General features: G+C 41.7%; 1 protein-coding gene across 5 annotated transcripts in view; it reads right to left on the reverse strand.

The window, feature by feature from the left end:
* Positions 1-7,581, reverse strand: part of Eif2ak4 (eukaryotic translation initiation factor 2 alpha kinase 4) — a 109,234-nt gene extending 101,653 nt beyond the window's left edge. For 2 of the 5 annotated variants that reach the window (XM_013078443.3, XM_004861532.4), the window contains exon 1: positions 7,364-7,580. In XM_013078443.3, the coding sequence (XP_012933897.1) occupies positions 7,364-7,507 (144 nt within the window). In that variant the 5' untranslated portion in view covers positions 7,508-7,580. Of the gene's footprint in view, positions 1-7,363 lie in introns of all 5 variants that reach the window. The other 3 variants (XR_015449795.1, XM_004861533.3, XM_013078442.3) reach the window with 3 other exon arrangements.
* Positions 7,582-15,347: the final 7,766 nt, after the last annotated feature.

Below are 15,347 nucleotides of genomic sequence, written 5' to 3' on the forward strand. Positions count from 1 at the left end.
CCAACCTTATCAGAAAAGGAAAGGAAAGACCCAAATCCATTCAATAAGGAATGAAAAGGGCAAAAATCACAATGAATCCTGTAGCTATCCACAAAATCATCAATACCTACTTGGATAACTTGTATTTTTTAATTTTTAATTTTTTGGATTCTCCCCCTTTGCGTTTAATTTGTCACGCCCAATGGATTCATTCTGCTGGGTTTCCTGGGGTTGTGATCCTCATTGTCTTTTCCTAGGGTATTGTCTAAAATTTTTTGGAGTGCCGGTTTGGTATTCATGAAATTCCTGAGGTGCTCTTTGTCATGAAAGTATCTTATTTCTCCATAAATTTTGAAAGATAGTTTTGCAGGGTACATCAATCTGGGTTGGAGGCTGTTTTCCTTTAGGGCTTGAAATACATCACTCCAAGCTCTTCTTGCCTTGATGGTTTGTGTTGAGAAGTCTGCTGTGATTCTGATGGGCTTTCCTTTGTATGTGATTTGTTTCTTTTCTCTCACTGCTTGTAGAATTTTGTTCTTCTGTTGGATTTCTGGAATCCTAACTATTATATGCCTATGTGTAGATTTTTTTTGATTAAGGCTAGCTGGAGTCTTATATGCCTCACTTATCTGTATGACAAGTTCTTTTCCCCTCCTTGGGAATTTTTCTGCCATCACTTCTGTGAACAGTTTTTTTTATGTCATCTGCACTCCTCTTTCTTCATTGACTCCAATCAGTCTTATGTTATTCTTCTTTGCATCATCTAGCAGCTGCTGGATTGATTTCTCATGTTCCCTTACAATTTTAAAGCAATTTTTCTTTTCCTCCTCACTAATTGCAATCTTATCTTCTGTATGTGAAATTCTATCCTCACATTGGTTCATTCTGCTGCACAGACTTTCGATGGAGTTTTTAATCTCTTGGAAATCTGTTTGCATCTGTTTTATGGATTCCATTTGTTTCCTATGTTGGGATTCCATCATGTTCCTCAGATCCTCTATTTGTTTATCTGTGTCCTCTCTAGATTTATTAATCATGTCTTGCACCGTGAGCAAAATCTTTGCTGTTATCTTAGTAATTATTTCTGATTTCATTTTTCCCAGATCCTCTTTTGTTGCCAGTTCAGAGAGTCCAGGTGGTTGAGTATCAGAGTGTTCCATCTCATTTCCCTTTGGGGTTGCTGTAGGTGATCCAGAAGTCTGTTTTTGAGACTTGTTTATGTTTCTTCTCATTTCCAAGGGAGGGGGTGCTTCTGGAGCTCACAGGGCTCACCTTCTCTGCCCTAGGAGCTTGGGATGGCAGCGGGGGAGCTTCCTTCCGGGTGCTGGGACTGGCTCGCCTTCTCTGCCCTAGGTGCCTGGGATGGAGGCAGGGAGCTTCCTTCCGGGTGCTGGGACCAGCTGAGCTTCTCTGCCTTAGGAGCCTGGGATGCAGGCGGGGAGCTTCCTTCCAGGTTCTGGGACCGGCTGAGCTTCTCTGCCCTAGAAGCCTAGGATCGGATAACTTGTATTCTAATATGACAGAAACCCCAGACAAAACAGACAGATTCCTAGATACATATGAATTACCAAAGCTGAATCAAGAAGATAAAAACCTAAGAAATCCAATATCAGTCAATGAAACTGAAGAAGTAATAAAAAAAACTACCAATAAAGAAAAGCCCAGGCCTGATGGATTCATGGCTGAATTCTACAAAAACTTTACAGAAGATCTAATGCCGGTACTCTTCAAACTCTTAAATAAAATTGAAAGGGAAGCAACACTCTCAAACTCATTCCTGGAAGCAAGGATTACCCAAAGATTATACCAAAGATTCTGGCACTAATTGCCTGTGCATGGGGCACTGGTGAAAATATTTAACACAACTTGAGCTGTCTCATTTGCTTTGTGAGACCTCTTGTGCTAAACTGAATCTCACAAATTTCTCAGAATTACAGGGACAAAACCTTCCTGGCACCAGGCTGGTGATGGAGTAGGTAAAGACCACTGAGATGCAGAAAGGAGTCACATATTCTGGTGTTGGAGAAACACACAACCATCACAACTCTTGGGCTGAGCCCAGCTCCAGCCCCCAGCCTAGTCTTGCCTTTTGTCTTTATGTAAGAAAAGTATATATGAATACAACTAACCTTCCTGGGAAAGCCATGACTTTGTGCCGAAGAATCACTGGGTCAAAGAAGCAAGCTTCAAAAACAGCAGACTTTTGGAGAACTAGACATTTCTAAGATTTTTTTTTTCCAGTACTGAGATTGAACCAATGAAGCATTGGGTTTTGTATTTCAGGCAGGGTCTCTCTAAATTGCCCAGGCTGGCCTTCCAGAGAAGCTGGGATTGCCTAGTGTAAGATATTCTTTACTGAAGCAAATGCTTAATAAAGCACAATGAATTCAGTGAAGGCCTGCTGGCAAGCCTCAAGCAGAGAAAGAGGCCTCTCTCAGCCAGCCCCAGGTATGCAGGACCCTGGGGCTTAAAATGACAGAGGGAAAAACCTGCAAACACTCTGGATTGGTCCAGGCAGGTCTGGTGTTCCTGGCCCTTCCACAACATAGCAGGCCAGCAGTGACACTAGTGGTCGGTCAGCCCAGGTAACACCAAACTTTGGGGAAAATGGACAGAGTTTTGATAAAGTGAGGAGGCTCCTGAGGCATAAAGGTTTCAGCTTTAAGAGGTACGTGAATCCAGTGATGGTGGCTTGGGTGAAAGAGCAGACCATGGCTACAAAAGAATGTCACAATTAGATAAATGCTGAATAATCTGTCAGGATTTGAGTACCAAATAAGGCCCACCCAAAGAGAGGAGCAAGACACAGAAGCCAGCAGACTGACTGGCAATTTTTAAGGGCTTTATTTTGGCTGACTTATTTTAATGACCAGAGTGGTATTTCTCCCTATAGGTCACAGACTTTGGGGGTATATCTTAGCAATGACTATCAACCACCTTTAAGATCTACTCCTCCTTTATTTGTAGCAAGAGAACCCTGGACCTGTTAGCTGAATACATTTCTTAGGCTCTTTTGCTGCTAAGTGTGGTCAATGGATTAATTTCTAGACAATCAAATGAAAGAAGAACTAGCATATGCAATTTAGAGGAAGTGACAAGAGAAAGGGATGCATCTTCATTTCTTTCTCTTTTCAGGCTAAAGTCAAGTCAGCTTTTTTAGTCCATGAGTGCCACATGAAGGATGGAGCACCAAGACAGATGAGGTCCTCAATTCCAGACTTTTATATGCAAAAACATTAACTGTGCTGTTATTTTTTTTTTTTAATAGCTAAGCTTAATCCTACCCATTATGGGCTCACTGAAAGGAGAAATCAAAAACAAAAGCCACTCAGAGAATAGTGCTTTCAGAGATAAGAGCAGAATATTTGCTAGGCTTTTTTCAAGCAAACTGAAAGGCTCCCCAGCAAGTCAAGAAGCTTTTTGTAAGATGTGTTTAGGATACCAAGAGTCAGCACATATAGAGCATTCAAGGACCTGTGGAGCTCAACAGGATTTGATTTGAACAATTTAATAACCAAGATGTACCGGGAGTGGGCTGGACTAGTCATTGGAATTCAATACTAATAGCCAGGGATGTTGGGTGCATACCTATAATCCAACACTCTGGGAGGCTGAGGCAGGAGTTCAGCCTAGGCAACTGAGCAAGACCCCGTCTCAAACACGAAAAGGCTAGAGATGTTGCTCAGTGCAAAGGCCTTGGGTTCAACCCCCAGTACTGCAAAAAAGATTTTAGCAATAACTAATTCTTTTTCAGAGTGGGGATTGAACCCAGGGCCCTTGTACTGAACTACATCCCCAGCCCTTCTTCAGACAGGGTCTCACTAAGTCAGTAACTGCTGCACTTGAACTTGCAAGCCTTCTGCCTCAGCGTCCCCAAATGCTGGGATTACAAGAGTGTGTCACCACACCCAACTTCAAAATTGATAAAATCTTTGACCGGGCGTGCACAAAGAAATAATGCATTACTTTAATATCTGCAGGCAAATAAACACAAAATAATGGATAACCAAAATTTTTTGAGAACACACAAGAAAATAATTTAGGGTGTATCATTTGTAAAATATGTCACAAAATCCACAAGAGAAAAAAAATTTGTTCTTAAGACTGAAAATGTGACATTGAAACTGCATAATGCAGAGTCGTGGTGAGACGACCACAGATTGTCACCATAAAAAATGAATTAAATTTGCTTCTTAGGGATGAAGATGTAGTTCAGCATGCTGGAGTACTTGCATAGCATGGGGTTCGCCCTGGGTTCAAGCCCCAGGACTGAAAAACATTGTTTTGCTTCTTAATGGGATCATGAAGTTGGATACTCTGCTGAACCATTACTAGACAGCCAAGCAAATCCTCAAGCATACAAAAAGCAAAAGAAGAAGAGATACAATTCATCCTAAAGCACAGGAGAGGCAATGCTCATGTGGAACTCAAGCAAAAACCAATACAGAGTATCAGCTCTTCTCAAAACAGCTAGGGATTTAAAAATAACCAAGGATTAGAAACTAACCTTGAATACCCTCTGTTCAGTGCACGCACAATTCCTGGAGAAGCCCCTGGCCAAAGCTTCAGAAATCCCTCTGCTCAGTCCAACTGTGTTTCTGCTATAGTTGGAATTTTCAGTGCCCACCAAAGGCTCATCTGTTAAAGGTTTATTCCTCAGCTTGGCACTATTGTGATATGGTGGAGCCTTTAAAAATCAGGCCTAGGGCCGGGGATTTAGCTCAGTGGTTTTGGGGCCTGCTGCACAAGCACAAGGTCCCAAGTTCAATTCCTGGTACCAGAAAAAAAAAATCAGGCCTAAAGCTGGGTGTGGTAGCACAAGCCTGTAATCCCAGTACTTGGGAGGCTGAGGCAGGAGGATCGCAGTGAGTTCAAGGTCAACCTGGGCTACACAGTGAGTTTTAGGACAGCCTGAACTATATAGCAAGACCTTGTCCTAAAAAACAGAAACACAACAAAATTGGGTCTAGTGGGAGGTCTCAGGTCATGGAAGGACAATGGATCTTCCTGTTTCTTTCTCTTCCCGTGGCCATAAGGTAAACAGGCTGCTTCTACCACCTGCTCTTGCTAGGATATGCTGCCTTGACACAGTCCTGGCTATGGTCCGAAACCACCTACAGTAGACCATGAGCCAAAAGAAATCTTTCCTCTTTTTAAGTTGTTTATCTCAGGTATTTGGATTATAGTAACACAGCCTCTCTTGGGTATCTTCTAATAGTCAGGCCCAACAAAATTAATTGCTTTAGGCATGTATCTTTGTCTGTTAAATGTCTAGAGGGGCCAGACAGGTGTCATATACCTGTAATCCCAGTCACCTGGAGGGTGAGAGGCAGGAGGATCACAAGTTCAAGGGTAGCCTGGGCAACTTAGTGAGACTCTGTCTCAAAATGATACTAAACGATCCCCAGTACAAAAAAAAACAAAAAAGAAACTAAGGGCTAGGTATGTAGCTCAGAGCAAAATAATTTTTAACATGCACCCCCAAATGTTTACTTATTTATAATGATACACACATGCGACTAAACTGAAATTTGCATTACAACGCATCCCTCCCACAAAAGTTCAAGACAAAAATGATCTGAATTTGTTGGCAGCAAATTTGGCCTGAACTGACATGAAGTTATTAATAGTCTTTATCCAGTTAAGGATGAAATTTAAATATTCATGTGTTTCTTTGTTGTGTTGGATTTTGGATGCTGCCCCAGACGCAGAGAGGTGTTGGGTACTGTATGGAGTAGGCACTCATGAATGGAAGCAGGGAAACTTCTGATTCTGAAAGCCATCAGGCCTCAAGGTGTTGGATAAAGGACCGTGGGCCTGCATAACCTTTCCCTGAAGACTGCCAAGTAGCAGTGCTAATAAGTACTTGTTCAGTGAGTAAACTCTGATTCACCTCCATGACCATCAACTGTGTGCCCGTGAGGCCTATGAAAGCGTGGAGGCCTCACTTCTGGTGCTCCCGGGACACAGCTAGCCAATCAATACTTCTGCCTACCTTTTATAGTGTTTGTTTCATGTGGTCTTGGGCTTGTTGGCACTAAATTCATGAGATTATTAATGTCTTTACCTAAAAGCAGCTGCTTTTTACCTTCTGTTTTTCTGCGGTATTAGGAGCAAATAACTAAACATGCATAAATTAACTGGTTCTGAATGAAGTCTTAGGGGGTTTATATTTTCCGTGCACCCTTTGTGACATCTACTTTGGCTGCTTAAGGGGCCTTATTCAGGGGTACACAATGTTTGGGAACAAAGAAGTGGCCATGTGATGGGAAAGTTATCTTATTATTTTACTAAAAGCATGTATAAGGGGGTATGGAAAGTTAGAACTAAATCTTGAAATTAAGCACTATAAAAGTAAGCTTCCTGAGGGCAGAGTTTTTGTTTTGTCTGAGCTGTATTCCTACAACAATAGGAAGGGGTGGGTAGGAAGACAGTGGTTTTGCCTGACAGTTCCAGGAGATCCTATTCCTTAAATCAATCCTGGATGGGCAGACTGGCAAATGCTGTGAAGTACCAGAATTCAAGGCAGATGATGGAAGGTAGTCAAAATTTTTAATAGTCAACATTCAGACACATTAGTTTGGCTGATCAGCTCTTAAAAGATGGAAGGAAAAAGGTCAGTATCAGCAGCTTAATAGTGTGTCTTAATTTCCAGGCAAAAAAGAAAATATTTTAAACCAAACGCCACTTTAAAAGGTCTAGACTCAGAAACTCCTACTGTTGCTAAAATGAATACATTTTTGTATGTAATTGTCAGCTAAACGCCTTAAGACAGAGTTCCTCCACACCGGAAGCACAGTGAGGATGCCTGGGAGCAAGGTGGGATTACAAGAAGTATCTGAATACATGAGTGAGACCTGGGAATTCCGACTGAGAGCAGGAGAGAGGCCTGAGCGAGCCACCTAAGAGCAGAACGAAGTAGCAATGGGTATCCAGGGATTTAGCTCAGTGGCGCTGCGCCTGCCTCGCGAGCGCAAGGTCCTGAGTTCGATCCCTGGTATTGCAAAAATTGAAAAAAAAAAAGTAGCAATGGGTAGCTGTGAATGAGCTTCCGTAAAGTGCTTTGCAGGAGGGAGGGTAAGGACAAGGCTGAAAGGAGGCGAGGATGTCGGGGTGTCCACACGAGGAAGGAGTAGCTCAAGTAAGAGGAGTCGACTTGGAGAAAAGGCTGTAGGAGAATTTGGCCCAGGTGGAGGGATCTGCGGTGCAAGCATGAAAAATTAGCGTGGGTGCCAACGGGGAGAGGCAAAGACTGCAGGGTCCTAAGGGGTTGGCCCAAGGGGGAAGCGCCTGGGTAGCGCCTGGGTAGCGCCTGGGAAGCGCCTGGTCTTGGGACCAGGGCGGGGGGGAAGCTGGGCCGGGACCAGCCCTGCCACGTTCCTACCCGTCCGCGAGCATCCGACCGCAGGTCCTGGAAGTCGGAGCCGTAGATGGCCTCCAGGGCCTGCAGCTCGTGGTCCTGCCGCTGCGGGTAGCTTTCCTGCAGCTCGTCCCGGCCGCGGCCGCCAGCCCCGCGACCACCAGCCATAGCTGCGCTGTGGCCCAGGCAGTCGGCCTGGTAGCGGCGGCGACTGGGCCCAGGCCGTCTCGGGGAGGGGCTCCGTGCCGGAGGCGGGGAATGGGCGGGACCCGGCGCCAGAGACCCTGTTAGGGTCGGTGCAGGCGGCGTGGCTCCGTGTAGGGGGCGGGACTCGACGAGAGTGGGGAAGTTCTGAGCAGGGACTGGCCCGTGGGCGGGGCTCCACGCCGAGGGCCGGAGTGCGTTCCCGCCAGGCTCTGGGAGGGGCTTCACAGGAGGTGAGGAACCCCAGCGGACCAGGAAGGAAGGGAGGAAATCTTGCTCACGAGCTTCCGGGTGGGGGACAGAATCAATGGGACTGCACGGACAAGGGAGAACAAACTATGCCTATTGGAATGATAACGCCAAACTTCCTAGAAGTGCCAATTAGATCTCCGTCCTGGTGTGGCTAGTGAGCGAAAACGCCTCAAGAGCAGACTTTGGTGAGTTCTCCACTCAAAGGCTACTAGCAAGAAAACTGAAAGCACTATTCCTCAGTTCAGCACCCCCTTAGCCTTGCAGTCGGCATACCAGGCTTGCTCTCTGCCCCTTACAAATTCCCTGTCTTTGAGGATCTCCAGTTCAACCTTGCAATTTCAACTGAAAAATGTCTTTCCATGCAGGGGACATGAAAAAAATGTATGTTCCCTGCCCACGTCATTTAATGCATGTTTAGGGAGTCTTTTTCATCTTCCTACTAATGCCACACATTGATTCAGAGTTCAGGTTTCGGCGACATGTTTTTCTCTGTCCACCTTGCTCGCTCCTTGGCTGTTTAATTCGTAATGATTATTTACGCATCTTTCTGTCATCCATCTTCTCAGTTCTGGCCAGATAACACAAATGCACTATCTTGCACCAAGGCCACTTTAAACCATCTTCTCTTTTCCTCCACTGAGGGCCAGTTCCCTTCCCAGCTTCCTGACTAGGTAAATGGCACACCCGAGTGTGTTCTGGATCCCCTCTCATCTCTCACATCTGGATAGTCACCATTTCTTCAGTCTGCCCACTATGCTCCATTCCATTGCCACTACCTGAGTTCACACAGTATCATCCCTTCCTGGGTTATGTCAGTCGTCGCCCCGCCCAAGTCTCTGTCTTCATTCTCACCCTACATTAAGCTATTTTCCCCACTGCAGAATAATGTTTTAAATTGTAAATATGCAGATATCACTCCAATCCTTAAAATTCTTCTATTTCTCCAATGATTTTTTTTTAGTTAAAAACTCTAATTATGGAAAATTTCAACACACATAAAAACAGAGGAAATATTATAAACTGCCCTGTACTCAGCACTCAGCTTCAACAAAATTATAAATATTTTGGTAATCTTATTTCAACTCTTCTCACTGCCCATGAATATTTTAAAGAAAATTTCAAACACCATCTTTTCCAGAAAAGGACTTTTTAACCAACACAAGACCATCCTTGTGCCTTAAAAGTATAACAATTTCCATTTTGGAGGGGAGGAACAGAGCTAGGGATTGAAATTGGGGCCTTAAAGATTTTCTGTTTGTCTAAAATTAGAATCTGCATTGAATGTTGGGCCTATAAAGGACATAACTGAAGCAATAAGCAAAATTTGGAAGGAATCTGTGGATCAGATGGCAGTGTTAAATCAGTGCTAATGTCCTGGTGTAAATTAATTGGCTTCTTTGTTTAATCTTTTGTCCTCCAGGCTCACTCATATTGCTGCAAATGATCTGCACCTGATTCTCACTGCAGATCTGGCTAAAAGCAACCAGGAATTCATGCCACAGCTGAATGTTGGGCTCCCTTGAAATCTCCTCCACCAGATCAATTAGTCCATCACCCTAAATCTCAGTCTGCCAGTCTTAGGACATGAGCAAAAGATTAAATAAACTTTTTGCCAAAGTATAACCTATTTGGCCTCTAGTTAATTTGCCAGTGGAGCCCTTGTTCCCAACTGACACCTCCTAAGCCTGGCCATTACTGTCTGCATTTCATCAGTATTCTGGTATTTTGAGTTCCACCCAGAATCATCTATAAGATTCTGCTTACAGTATTCCAGAGCTTCTCTATCCTGCATCTCCAAAGCTTTCCAAACTCCTCCCACAAGCTAGTTCCAAAAGTTTTTTTTGTTTTGGTTTGGTTTGGTGGTGCTGGGAAATGACCCCAGGGCCTTGTGTGTGCAAGGCAAGAGCTCTACCACCAAGCCCCAGCCATTCCAAAGGTTTCTAAATCACATGAACAGGTACAGTCACAGCAACAATCTTATTTCTGGTGCCAGTTTTCTGTATTGGTCACTTTCTTGTTGCTGAGACAAAATACTGGACAACCACAATTTAAGGAGGGAGAGGTTTATTTTGGCTCACCATTGTCAGAGGATTCAGTCTATGGTTGGTTGACTCCAAGGCAGAAACAACATGGTAGAGGGCATGGTAGATGACAACTGTTAATGTCACAGTGACCAGGAAGCAGGAAGTGGGACAGGAACAAGAATATACCCCTCCATGTCACACCCCCAGTGATCTTCCTCCAACCAGGCTTTACCTCCTAACAGCACATTCAGCTACTGAATTCATCAATGGATGAATCTGCTGATGAGTATAGTGCTCCTATGACTCAATCACCTTCCAGACATGTGAGATTGGGGGCCTTTTAGATCTAAACTGTAACAGACATTTTCACTGGATGTAGAATTCTGAGTCAAACATACTTTCAGCACTTGAAATTTTTATGCTCTTTCTTTAATTTAAAAAACATTTTAATTGATATATAATAAGTATATATATTTTAGGGGTATAGTATATTTCAATGTGTATACATTATATATGATCAGGGTAATTGACCTATCTGCCACCTCAAGTATTTATTATTTTTTTGTGTTGGGAACATTCACCTAGGTTGATTTCATATCTTGGCTATTGTGAATAGAGCTGCAATAAACATATGAGGGTAGGTATCTTTTTATATACTCATTTCATTTCCTTTGGATATATACCCAATAGTGGGATTCCTGGCTAATATAGTAGTTCTATTTCTAGTTTTTTGTTTTTTTTTAGCAATCTCCATTTTTCATAATGGTTATACTAATTTACATTCCTACAATAGTGTATAACTTTCATTGGTATCCTCACCAGGATTTGTTTTTGTTTTTGTTTTTTTGTCTTTTTGATAATACCCATTCTAACTGAAGTGATATGATATTTTTTGTGGTTTTGGCTTGCATTTCACTGATGATATTGAGCATATTTTCATATAATTGTTGATGTTGTTTCTTTTTGGCCTACATGGATTTCGGTGAGAATTATGCTATCATTCAACTTGTTTTTCCTTTGTAGGTAATGTAGTAATTTTCTTAGGCTACTTTTTTCCTATTTCTTAGTTTTCAGAAGTTTCAGGATGTATCTTGGTGTGGTTTTCTTTGGGTTTATTGTTTGGGATTCATTCGACTTCTTCAATCTCTAGACATCATTATTATTATTATTATTATTTTGCCAAATATAGTAAATTTTCAGCCATTACTTCTGTAAATGCTTTTTCAGCCCTGCCTTCTATCCCTTTCCTCTAGGGAAATAAAAGGACTTGTTCTTGCAATGCTCTGTGGCCTGGAAACCAAGGGCAGAGAGGCAGTGCTGTTCCTTCTGCTCAAGAAAGTAAGAAATAAAAATTACTTAGTGAATTTTGCGTCACCTTATGAAGATTTATGGGCCCTTACACATTTATGTACGCAGATGAGTCTTGACTTTTAAATTCTGGAATGCATTTATACTTTTATTCCAAAGCTATGCCATTACTTCCACAGTAGACAATGAGTCATAGTATTTTGTAGTCATATCTTTTACTGAAGAAGATATTACTATCTTGATCACTTAATTCACTAGAATTGCTCCTAGTTAATTTTTGATTCTTATTAAAAAGAAGCCAGGCATGGAGATGAATGTTTATAATCCCAGGACTCTGTGAGGCTGAGACAGGAGGATTACAAATTTGAGCCCAGGCTGGGCAATTTAGTGACTTAGTGAGATCCTGTCTCAAAAACATAGTAAGGGCTCAGTATGTAGTGCAGTGCAAAGGCCCCTTGGTTCAGTCCTCAGTACAAAAAAGTGCCGCAGGATGAGCCTGAATATGGTCCTTCACTTCCTCCCTACTTCCTTTCTCTTCCGAAGACTAGTCAACAGTCTGTTTGACTAAGATTGTAGACCCTGGAGGGCACAGCCCCAGGAGACAGTTACATTATGTATCTTTTTTCCTTGTTCCCTTTCTGAGCGTGCCCCGATCACAAGACAATCACGCTATGTTCAGCCTATGTAGCACTATTTACCCCGCCTTCTCTTCCTGTTTGTCTTACACTATAAATAAAGAATACACTGGACTCCAGGCAGTCCTTAGCTCCTGATAGGGTGTGACTCCACACCTGGTCCCACCTTTCAAGAATAGTCTTGGTTTCTTCATCTCCCACAGCTCTCCCCAGCTTCGGACCCTATGCCATGTGGGTCGTGGCAAAAAAGAGGTCAAATTTATTCTTTGTTTTGTTTTTTGTTTGTTTGTTTTGGTACCAGGGATCGAACTTAGGACCTTGTGCTTGTGAGGCAGGCAGCAGAGGCACTGAGCTAAATCCCTGGCCCCTAAATTTATTCTTTTTTTTTTTTTTTTTTTGTTACTGGGGCTCGAACTTGGGACTTTGCATTTGCCAGGCAGGCAGCAGAACCACTGAGCTAAATCCTTGGCCCCCCAAATTTATTCTTAAAAGACATATTTTCCATGCTTGGGAGTACAAGAAAGAATGTGTGCTAACTTTTGAAGTTAATTATAAAAGAGGAGTCTCCAAAAGGGGTTGAGAAATTATATTTTTTAACACCTAAACAGCTTCCCAAGGTGACTCCTTTGAGGATGATAATACTCATGGATATTTTAGATTGGCATATTTGCTGTTAAAAATTAGTTTGGTTGCTTTATGATCACATGCATGTTTTGTGAGTGTCTTTACAAGGCATGATTAAAAAATCTGGTGAATGCTGTTGCTGAGTGCCATCCAATGGAAAGGCAGGTTCGTAAAAACATTTCAGTGTGTCCTTGTCTATCTTATTCATGGGATCTGGTACCATGTGAGTTCTGGCTTTTCCTCAATGCCAAAATGACCATGAAGGGCTAGAGATTTAGCTCAGTGGTTTTTGCCGCCTGCTGCACAAACACTAGGACCCAAGTTCAATCCCTGGTACCAAAAAAAAAAAAAAAAAAAATAGACCATGAAAGGTAAACATTTTGGATTGATTCAGGACATCAAGGTGACTGTAACAATACAATTAAAAGTACTCATGAAGAAGGACTTCCAGAACTGCTTCAGAAAATGGAAAGAATGATGGGATAGGTGTGCTCAAAGTGAGAGGAAATACTTTGGGGGTATTGATGGCAATGTGTCTTTTACTTTAATAAATTTTTTAAAAAACTTAAATATTCACTATATTTTTCAAAGTGTTTATGGGACTATTGAGGCTTCATGGGGAGGGAAGGGAAGGGTGTTCACCTTTCCAATTGCCTGATAGTCATGATGAACTTAGTACCAAGTCTGTAGGTACAAGGACTGTTAAAAATTGGTAAATTTCATTAGGAGATATATTCATAGGAAAACTTATCCTAATCCATATATTGGGATAATATGTAATACATAAAGGTCTTTACTAATATCTTTAAAACAGATATCTGCTTTGGTGGCAATTAAACATGTCAAAAATGAAGAACTTTAAATACAAACATATCTAGAACAATAATGTATTGGCTAAATTCTAGACTCCTAAATCTTTGTGCAAAATATCCTGAAAAGCTACTCTGCCCTTTGTTAATTGCAAAATAAATAGTTCTTTCATTTTTTGACATATAGGCTTATTAGAGAGTATTTTATTTAAGTTTACACACACAGAGAAGGTTTTAAAAAATATTTTGGGGGTATTAAGGATTGAACCTGGGGCCTTGTGCATGCTGGGAAAGTGCTTTATCACTGAGCTACATCTTCAATGAGACCTTTTTCAATGTCAGAAGATAATGTTTTTTCCTTCTTTTGATATTTTTCTTTAAACATCAATGAACAGGAATTGATTTTCTACAGTTACCCTTCATTGATGTCTTACAGCATGCCAGACATTAGGAGTTTTTCATAAATTCAGTACTTTATTATTCTCAGAACAGCCTTGTAAAATTGGCATTTTTCTCTCAGTTTGATAGAGGAGAAAACTGAGTTGAGTGACGTGAAGTGGCTGCCCCTTGTTGCCTGAGTGCCACTGGAAATGCTGGGGCAGACATTTACATCTAGGTCCAATTGACACCAATGTTTATGCCCCCAACACACACACTACAATAGACTCTTTAATCTTGAGAAGGTTGGTAGGTTTGCATATAAAGAGACAATCTAGGGCTGGAGATTTAGCTCAGTGGTCCTGCCGCCTACCTCGCAAGCGCAAGGACCAGAGTTTGATCCCCAGTACCAAAAAAAAGAGAGACAATCTAGGTTTCTAGAAAAGGAGAAATGGGTTATCACCTCTATTAAGTATAAAGACTCAAATAAGCCATTTAAACAACATAATTTTATCAGAGACCAATATGTTTTTGGACACAAAAAGCCCAATAGTTCAATTCAAAGATGCCCAGAGGCTCTATTATCAGCTACTAGTTTCATTTTACAAGGATCTAAGATATCCTAATTGTCACTACCAATGCACACAGAAATTTTGTAAAGTTCTAACTCAACACCTTCCATTCCCTAGAAATAAAGTGCATTCTCTTAAATATGCAGGCCCTATTTCTCATAGACTATATCTTCCAGGATAGAATAGGTGATGCAGTGATAATGAGCAACTGTAAAAATCTTAGTTACTTAGTATGAAGGTTTATTTCTGCTCATATAAAATTTATTATGGGTCTGATTGGCTCTCTAAGGCATATACCCTCCTATATGGTGACTCAGAGACACAAGATGCTTCCATCTTTTGACTCTTTCATTTCCAACCCAAGGCGCCTTCCACAATCACAATGGCAGAATGGGAGAGACTTGAGAATCACAAATAGCATTTGTGTCTTGGCCCACAAATGACTTGTTACTTCTGCTTATATTTCATGAGTCACAATAGTCACATGACCCTGGCCACTTACAAGGGCAGCTGAGGAATACAGTATTCTTTGTGCTTGGAAGAAGAGAATGAGATAGTGCTGAACACTACTAATGTCCACATTATCTATGTTTTTCATTTAGGCGTAGACACAGTTATTTGGGAAAAGAACTGCTTATTCCACATGGGTAGCCTGGTGCCATAAGGACTTCTCTTTTTTCGGCATGCTGCTGTTAGGGCTTACCAACACAAAATTACTTCTATTTATCCAGCATTTCTCTTTAATAAAAACCCATATTGGGACATGTGAGGGTGTCATGTGAGAGATAGGAGAGAAAAGAAAGGAAAAATAAAACCTGCAGGATCCATCTCACCTCATCACCTTGATCTTTGTAATCCTAAATCCTATTTCATCTCTTTTCCCTATTCAGGCCCCTTCTTGCTTTTCAATAAATTTCTAACAATGTTGTATTTGAGAATTCTTCTGAACACAAGAGAAAGATAATTGTGCTATCACATATAGAACCTTACATACTTGTTGGAAAAGTACTTATTAGCAGGAAAGGGAACAGTGTATTTTAAAGACCTACCATGTTAGCCAGGCAAACATAGTAAATAGAGAAAGAGGTGTATTATAAAGAATTGGCTCATGCAATTATGGAGGCTAACAAGCCCAGAGACTTACAGTCAGCAAGCTGGAGACTTGGAGAGCACATGGTATAGTTCCAACTGAAATTGAAAGG

This window comes from Heterocephalus glaber, unplaced genomic scaffold, assembly GCF_053883595.1.
Source record: "Heterocephalus glaber isolate CG9 unplaced genomic scaffold, H.glaber_assembly_v1.0 deba00000809, whole genome shotgun sequence".
NCBI lineage: Eukaryota > Metazoa > Chordata > Mammalia > Rodentia > Bathyergidae > Heterocephalus > Heterocephalus glaber.